Source organism: Tupaia chinensis, unplaced genomic scaffold (assembly GCF_000334495.1).
Source record: "Tupaia chinensis unplaced genomic scaffold, TupChi_1.0 Scaffold000438_1, whole genome shotgun sequence".
Classification (NCBI taxonomy): Eukaryota; Metazoa; Chordata; class Mammalia; order Scandentia; family Tupaiidae; genus Tupaia; species Tupaia belangeri.
Window position 1 is genome coordinate 223,102 of NW_006159943.1, and position 8,539 is coordinate 231,640.

General features: G+C 54.3%; 2 protein-coding genes across 2 annotated transcripts in view; one reads left to right on the top strand and one right to left on the bottom strand.

Moving 5' to 3' along the window:
• The window catches only part of RXFP4 (relaxin family peptide/INSL5 receptor 4), a 2,417-nt gene extending 806 nt beyond the window's left edge, over positions 1–1,611 (top strand). Inside the window, exon 2 of the mRNA XM_006155221.3 lies at positions 1–1,611. Coding sequence (XP_006155283.1) covers positions 1–463 — 463 coding nt within the window. The 3' untranslated portion in view covers positions 464–1,611.
• A 2,688-nt stretch (positions 1,612–4,299) lies between these two features.
• The window catches only part of ARHGEF2 (Rho/Rac guanine nucleotide exchange factor 2), a gene marked incomplete in the record, with an annotated part of 107,371 nt that continues 103,131 nt past the window's right edge, over positions 4,300–8,539 (bottom strand). The window contains 3 exon segments of the mRNA XM_027774480.1: positions 4,300–5,451; positions 6,902–7,115; positions 8,211–8,316. Coding sequence (XP_027630281.1) covers positions 5,378–5,451; positions 6,902–7,115; positions 8,211–8,316 — 394 coding nt within the window.

An 8,539-nucleotide genomic window follows, 5' to 3' on the forward strand; every position in this document is an offset into this window, starting at 1 on the left:
CACCGCCTACCTGCGGCTGCTGGCCTTCCTGCGGCGGTGGCGGCGGCGGCGGCACGACAGCAGGGTCGTGGCCCGCTCTGTCCGCATCCTGGTGGCCTCCTTCTTCCTCTGCTGGTTCCCCAACCACGTGGTCACCTTCTGGGGTGTCCTGGTGAAGTTCGACCTGGTGCCCTGGGACAGCACTTTCTACGCCTTCCACACCTACGTCTTCCCCGTCACCACCTGCTTGGCACACAGCAACATCTGCCTCAACCCTGTGCTGTACTGCCTCCTGAGGAGGGGGCCGCGCCGGGCGCTGGCCGACACCTTCCGGGGTCTGCGAGCCAGGCTGTGGCCCCAGGGCCCAGGCTGGGTGGAACAGGCAGCCCTCAAGGAGGTAGGCAGGCGGTGGGTGGCAGGCATCCCCCAGGAGAGAGGCCCGTCGGCCATGCTCGCCAACCTGGACAGAGACACCCCTGGGTGAAGGTGCAAGCTGAACTCTCCCCCGTCTGGGGTCTGCCGGGTGCAGGATCTGCGCATCCTCAGCCAGGCTGCAACGCTCTCAGGAAAGACTGGATCCCCAAGTCCGGGTGCAGTTGAAGGGGGGAGGCCCTCAGGCGCAGGCTGGGTGTGACCAAGCTTGTCTGTTTGGAGGTGGGAAAGGAGAAGCTGAGAATAAATCTCTAGGTTATCCACAACTTGTCTGGATCGTTTATCCCAGTTCCGCTTCCAGCTCACTAGGACTAGAGCAACAATTAACAAACCAAAAATGGAGAGGCCAGCCCCTCCTGGTGTGTTTTGTAGGGCAGGGGCTCCCCTTGGCTCCCATATTCACGAGACCCATCAATAGCAGCCAGCAGGACTTCCTGGTGGTGGGGGGGTGGGGGCAGCTCCTGGACTGAGGGAGGAGACGGGAAGGAGATGGAGCTCCCAAACCCACCCAGCGTTCTGGTGTGTCTTAACCCCGGAGGACACTGGCCAATCCCAGTCCGGAGTGCCTCCTCAGTGGGAGCCCTGCTGGAAGGGAAGCCACGTTGCCCACGGGGTCCCTCGCCCCATGCCATTCAGCAGCTGAGCGGGAGGCGCTAAAGCAGCACCCTTCAGAACACATTAGGCAATGCAGAATGGCTTAATTGGCCTCTTGACGTTTAATTTCCTCTTTCTGATAATGTTTAAACTGGTTCCTAGACTCCAGGTCTGTTCCCATCCTGACTCAGGACGGAAAATCCTCCCCCACCAAAGCACCCTCTTCTCGCCCCCAGCAGCTTGACTGCCAGGCTCCGGATATTGGCTCCTCTGGGGGCACATCTACTTTATGGGACCCGGAGGTAAATATTGCCTGTTTGTACAGGTCCAGAGACCATGAGTGTGCACAGAACTACCCTTGGAAGGGTGGGCAAGGGAGGGGAGGGGTGCAGGGAGGGAGCAGGCCCTGGCACCCAGCCCGCATGCCTCTCAACTAGGAATGGAAAGAGGGCAACTATGGGGAGAAGCTGGGCCCTGGCTCCTGGACCGTAATACCAGAGAGCTTTGAAAAGGTGGGGCTTGAAGATAGGTGGTAGGTGGCATGGTGATTAAGGCACTGGATTTCCACACAGCCATAGTTCGAGTCCTGAACCCGGCAGTTTGAAAATCATACCAGGCTGTATCCAAAATCCTGAGAGAATGGAGAAAGAATTGTGGTGTGGCTATCCCCCCTGGGAGGATGATTTATCACTCCCCCTTCCAGTGAGCACACAGTCCCTATGGCAAAAATTTTAAAAAATTGGGGATCAGCAGGTGGTGTGGTGGTTAAGGCACTGGACACGCCCACATGGCTGACCACGGTCTGGACCTGGTGACTTGCTTTCTCACTTTCCCTCTCTCTCTCTTTGTGTCTCTCTCTGGTCAAGTTAAAATAAATAAATGAATAAATAATTCTTAAAAAATTTTTAAAATTGAATAAAAAAAAGACAAGGTAGGGCCGTCAGGTGGTGTGGTGGTTAAGGTGTTGGACTTCCCGTATGGCTGACTGCAGTTTGAGTCCCAGACCTGGTGGCTTGTTTTCTCACTGTCTTTCTTTCTCTCTCTGGTCAAACCAAAATAAATAAATAAAGGTAAATAAAATGATTATTTAAAAAAAATGGGACCAGCAGTTAGCGTAAGGGCTATGTCTCTGGACTCCCATGTAGTCGACCGTGGTTCGAGTCCCGGACCTGGTGGCTTAAACTCATGCCGGGTGCGTGTGTGTGCATGCCCAAGATCCCGAGAGAATGGAGGAGAAGGGATTGCGGCGTGGCCATCTCCCTGGGGGTTGATTTCTCACTTTCTGTCTCTCTGTCTCTCTCTGTCTGTCTGGCGAGCGCACGCGCCCTATAGCAAAAACCTCTCCAAAAAATAAAAAAAGACTGAGCTTCCGGGGACCAGCAGATGGTGTAATGGTTATGTCACTGGACTCTCACAAAGCCAACTGAGGTTCCAGTCCCAGACCTAGAGACTTAAAACTCACAACAGATGCATGTGTGCGTGTACCCAAAATCCCAAGAGAAGAATGGAAGAGGGGATTGTGGTGTGGCCATCCTTCCCTGGGGGGCGGGGGTCATGTCTCCCTTTCTGTCTGTTAAGTGTACAGGCCCTGTAGCAAAAAATCTCTCTTAAAAAACAAAAAACAGGGACCAGCAGTTGGCGTAATGGCTGTGTCTCTGGACTCCCATGTAGTCGACCGCGGTTCAAGTCCTGGACCTTGTGGCTTAAACTCATGCCGGGTGCGTGTGTGCATGCCCAAGATCCCAGTAGGAGAATGAAGAAGGGATTGCAGAGTGGCCATCCCCCCCTGGGGAGCAATTTCTTGCTTTCTGTCTCTCTCTGTCTCTCTGGCGAATGCATGTGCCCTATAGCAAAAACCTCTCTCTCAAAAAAAAAATTGAGTTCTCAAAGTGGGATTAGAGAGAGGCCCAGGGATAAAATGGTAGAGGGTGTTAAGAGGCCTGGCTTTTGGAATAGCCACCTCTGAGAGGCTCTTAGACACCTCATGAGGAGAGGGGTGGTTCTGGGAGACGGGCTAGTAAAGGGGCGGGGCTGCGAGCACCCAGCAGTGCTCTGCTCCTGTGAGCTGGGGGTCTTTGCACCCTGGGGTGCTCAGTCTACAGGTTTCCATTTCCCGCACTGGATCCCTGGGGGAGCGGGGACCTGCACTCCCCATCTTGCAGTCCGGTCCAGGAGGCTAACACCCGCCCACCACTCTCCCTCCCCCTGCAGTCGCCCTCACAGCTCTGGGTCCCAGCTGCCCCCAGCTGCCAGGGCTGACAACTGCTGAGCCAAGTGTCAGTGCTTGAAACTTGAAGCCTGGTACTTTCAGGCAGAGGCGCCAAGAGGGGAAGTGGAGGATGGAGCTAGGAGGGCTGGCCCCTGGCTGGCTCCCTACCCTGGCCTGGCAACCTCTCTGCACCCAGCTTTCCTGCCTGTAGAGAACCACTCCTACCTCTTGACATTGCCCGGGATGACAGAAAAGCACCTTGCCAAGGCCTGATGCTGAGGGTGAGCTACAGAGGGGGAGAAAGCGGGCTGCCCCCCCAGGTGCCCTCCCTTTGGATTTCATTTCCGGTTTCTTGCTGTGGGACTGAGCCCTGGTCTCATCTTACCCCAGGGCGTGAGAGGGGATGTGCAGGACACGGTATTCATCCTAGGAAAATCTAAAAGTTCACGGGAAATGTATATTTTGAAAAAACTATGCGTGCTCATTCATTTTTGCACAAAAATAAACTCCTACTTTAATTCCAGTTTCCCAAGAATGGAAGCTCCCCCTCGTACACTCTGAGAGCTCACCCCTGCCCTCCTGCCACAGCCTGACAGCAGGACATCAACCAGAAACAGGAAGTAAAACCAGCCAAAAATAAGAACTGAAACCAGCTCTGCACGAGGCAGGGAGGAAAAGAGCAGCTCCTAAGAGGGGCACCCCGGCCCCAGGCTCTGACACTACAGAGACAACTGGGGCAGAGAGCAGGCTCCATCTGACACTGAACCACACAGGACGGGGTACCAGGAAGTGTACCCCACGGGGCCAACAGGCGGTGTGGCTTCGAGCGCAGCCTACGAGTGACATGACCACACGGTTTTCTAATCCCGGCTGCAACAGCTTGAGGGTCCCTCATTTTTACCCGTAAGCGCGAATTAAACAAAGGTCTGCCGCAGCTTTGGCTTTGTGTGTCCGTGCCCTTCCTCCTCTTGAGGCAGAGCCTGCCCTTCCGGTGAGAGGAAAGGGCCCCTTCCAGAGGAACTGAGGTCACGGCCGAGCTCCCCACTCACCACCCTCGGGACTGGCAGAGATTACGAGACAGCACCTTATGGGGTTCCAGGTCTTTAATTTTCCCTGCTTGATTTTTTTTTTCTTTTTTTTTTTCTTTTTGTCTTAAACAATCAAATTGGCAGAAAAAAATGGCTGTATCTGGTGGGCATAGGGGATCCACTGGAAAATCCCCCCAATTCACTCTGAGGTTTTAGGTCATAGTTGCTGAGATGGGAGATGAGGTCAGGTTGGTAGAGATTTCCCGACCCAGCCTAGAACTTTCTTCCACACGGCTGGGGAAGAGGTCAGAAGCGGTCCCCCATTACTGTAGATGAAAACGTAGGCGGGAGAAGTCACCGTCCCTCCCGCCCCTGAGTTCTTCAGAGATGTGGACGTAGAAGCCTAGATCTCTAATTGCCTACAATCTCATCTTAAAAATATAAAACACGTGCAGTTGGCTTTGGTACAAAAAAGAAAACAAAACAAAACATTCTGGTCCCTGTGGGTTTTTTCCCCCCAACAAACCATGATGGCCACCCCAGTCTCTAGTCCATCACGTCTAGGAGGCCAGGTTATCTCCCTGGGGCTTCCATGGAGGACAGAGAGTAGGGAGGACAGCAGGAAAGGGTCGAGGGGAGAGGGACATGGCCCTGCCCACAGCCCTCCTTAAAGGGGCAGTAAGGTCCTACGCGGCAGCCTCTTCGCACAGATGGGTGTGGCTGGAGAGAGGCGTCAGGGCTAGACCCCAGCAGCTGCAGGGCTGAGCCTGAATATTCCCCAGTAGTGTTTAAGGACAAGGCCCCCTGATCCCTATGGCTTGGTTCCCATGTCCCTGGTCCTTTAAATCTCCCCTCTCCCCCCATAACTAATAAACAATAAATAAATAAATTTTCCTAAGTAGAGGGAAGAAGGCATGAAAAGTCATCATCTGTAATGTATCTTTTGAATGAAACCGGGGGTCTCATGGCCTAGTTCCCCCCGCTTCCTACAGGGCTCCAGGTATCCAGGGATCCCAAGAGCTGGCAAGGACAATCAGCAGTTCTCGCGATGTTCCCTCACGGTCGTAGATGAGTCCCCAGGGTGTGCCCCTTCAGTAATGTTCTTCTGCTGGGGCACGGGGCAGGGGAGGGCCCCTTAGCTCTCCGAAGTTACGGACTCCCCGTCACGGCTCTCGGTCTCCTCTGGGATGTCCTGCATTCGGGTGAAGTCTGAAGGGGAACGGGCAAAGGCAATGAGTGAGCAGAGGCTCCCACGAGGAACGGCACCCCGACACTGAGGCCTCCCCTGTGGGCTGGGGGTTCTGAAGGCCATGGAGGACTGGCAGGGGGCCATGCCTACTCCGGTGAGGGGAAAACAGGGTTTACTTTGTGAGAATGCAAAGGCACCATGGGACTGATGAGCCACAGGGTGCTATACGGCCTAATGTGAAACCATAGTTGCTTTCGGTTATTTTGCATTTCTTGAACCAATTATAAGAACCTGAAAATCTTTGAAAATATTTTACTTTAAAAGTCTACTTGGGGAGACCAGCAGTTGGCGTAATGGTTATGTCGCTGGACTCCCATGTAGTCGACCACGATTCCAGTCCTGGACCCAGTGGCTTGAACTCACGCTGGGTATGTGTGCGTGTGTGCCCAAGATCCTGAGAGGAGAATGGAGGAGAAGGGATTGTGGTGTGGCCATCCCCCTGGGGGGTGATTTCTTGCTTTCTGTCTCTTTGCCTTCTCTGTCTTTCTAGAGAGCACACACGCCCTATAGCAAAAACCTCTTAAAAAAAAAACAAAAAACAAAAAACTACTTGGGGGACCAGCAGATGGTGTAGTTGACCATAGTTCTAGTCCCAGACCCATAAGCGTACAAAACTCACACCAGGCGTGTGTGTGCGTGCGTGTGTGTGTGTGTGTGTGTGTGTGTCCCAAATCCCAAGGGGAGACTGGAGGAGAATGGACTGCAGAGTGGCCATCCCCCCTGGGGTGATTTCTCACTTTGTCTCTCTGGTGAGCCCTATAGTAGAAATCTCTCTTAAAAAAAAAAAATCACGCCAAGCACAAGTGCATGCCCAAAATCCCAGAAGGAAAATGGAGAAAGGATTGCTGCGTGGCCACAACCCCCGGGGTGTGCCATCTCACTCGCCCTCACCCTCTCCACAAGTGCACATGCCCTAGGGCAAAAACAGAAAGAACAAACAGCAGAACCTCCTGGGGCCTGGACGAGGCCAGGTGGTGGCACAGCACTGGTCCGCACGAACCATGCAAGAAGGCTTGTCCCCGAGCATTCCACGTACACGTGTGCCCACGATCCAGGCTGGCTGGTACTAGGGGTGGACTGTCATGTGGGGACCCTGGACCCTGGTAGGGTTACCTATATCTCTCTCTCATGGAAAAAATAAATAAACCTAAAAAAAAAAAAAAGGAAAACCTGTTTCCACCTGGAAAGATCGGGAATCACCAACCAATCAGAAAAAGAGAGGCTCCTACAGTCTGTTCTTATTGCTCCACCACCCATCCATCATCGGGCAAAACAGGAAGTCCTCTCTGTCCCTCCCAAGGGTTACTGCAGACCTCGGCGGTCAGTCAGGGCCGATCTGGAAGCCGCACCCTGAGGGCCCACAGCCAGGCTGCACTCTGCCTCTATTCCACGTCTCTGCCAGGGTCTCACCTCGCGGACTGTGGGGTGGAGACAGACGGCTGCTAACTTCCTCCTCGCTGCCAGTGTCGGGGTCACTGCTATCTTGCAGACGTTCCTCTGGACTCCCCAGCTCCTGCCTCTCTCGGTCCTCAAAGGGTCGATGGACAGAGCGAACGGTCACAGACAGATCCAAGCGGTCATGGCCTCGGCTTGAGTGAAGAGGGCGAGCAGGAGAGGCTGCGGACTAGGGATTGAACAGAGGGAAGGCTGCAGGTTCTGCTGAGAGGGCACCAGCGACTGACGTCCCACTGTGGCTCCCCAGCGACCCTCCTTCAGTGGCTGTACCACCAACTGGGCTACATCCCTTCAACCCTCACCCCCCCACCCACCTCTACTTCTCAACTCTCCAGCCAGAATCTAAAAATCCAAGTCTGCTGCCTGATTTCTTTGGGCCTAAATCCCCACAACCTAATTTCTCTCTCTTTTTTATTATTTTTTTTATTTTTGCTCACATGCACTCACCAGAGAGAAAAGGAAAGTGAGAAATCACCCCCTACGGGGGATCGTCACCCCACAATCTCTTCTCTGCTTGGGATTTTTGGCGTGCACACACACTGGCACTCAGTGTTTTTCAAGCAGCCTGATCTGGAACTTGAACCGGAGTTGGCCCCGTGGGACCCGGCACCTTAACCCCCGTGCTGTCTGCTGGTCCTCTCTCTCTCTCTCTTTTTTTAAATAATTATTTTATTGGGAACTAGCAGTTGGCACAATGGCTATGTCTATGGACTCCCATGTAGTCAACTGTGGTTTGAGTCCCAGACCTGGTGGCTTAACCTCACACCGGGCATGTGTGCGTGTGTGCCCAAGATCCCGAGAGGAGAATGGAGGAGAAGGGATTGCGACGTGGCCATCCCCCCTGGGGGGTGATTTCTCACTTTTTGTCTCTCTGTCTCTGTCTTTCTGGCAAGTGCACGTGCCCTATAGCAAAAATCTCCCCCCCCCCAAATAATTATTTTATCGAACTTTGACCAGAGAGGGATAGAGCGAGAGGGAGAGAGAGAGAGAGAGGGAAAGCGAGAAAGCAAGCCACCAGGTCTGGGACTTGAATCCCAGTTGGCCATGTGGGAGTCCAGCGCTCTTAACCACCGCCAAGTGCCAGCCCCATGGCCCTCTTTTTTTAAGACAGTGTCTTGCTGTATTGTCCAACCTGGCCCTGAACTTGTGAACCTTCTTCTCCCAGAGTAGCTGGGATTACAGGCGCATGACATGGCTGTCCTTTCTTTCAGATTCCACCGCCCCTTAAGGCTACCCCATCCAGTCCCTCTGGAAGCCGCCTTACCTGCGGGGGCGTGAAACTCAGGTATAGGGCATCCCCAGCAGGGAGGCTGCGCCGCCGAGGATCCAGAGGCCTGCGGGCCCAGGGGAACCTTCTTCTCCCAGAGTAGCTGGGATTACAGGCGCATGACATGGCTGTCCTTTCTTTCAGATTCCACCGCCCCTTAAGGCTACCCCATCCAGTCCCTCTGGAAGCCGCCTTACCTGCGGGGGCGTGAAACTCAGGTATAGGGCATCCCCAGCAGGGAGGCTGCGCCGCCGAGGATCCAGAGGCCTGCGGGCCCAGGGGGCCTCTGCTGGGAGTGGCTCGGTCTGGCCCAAGGCCGCCAGCTG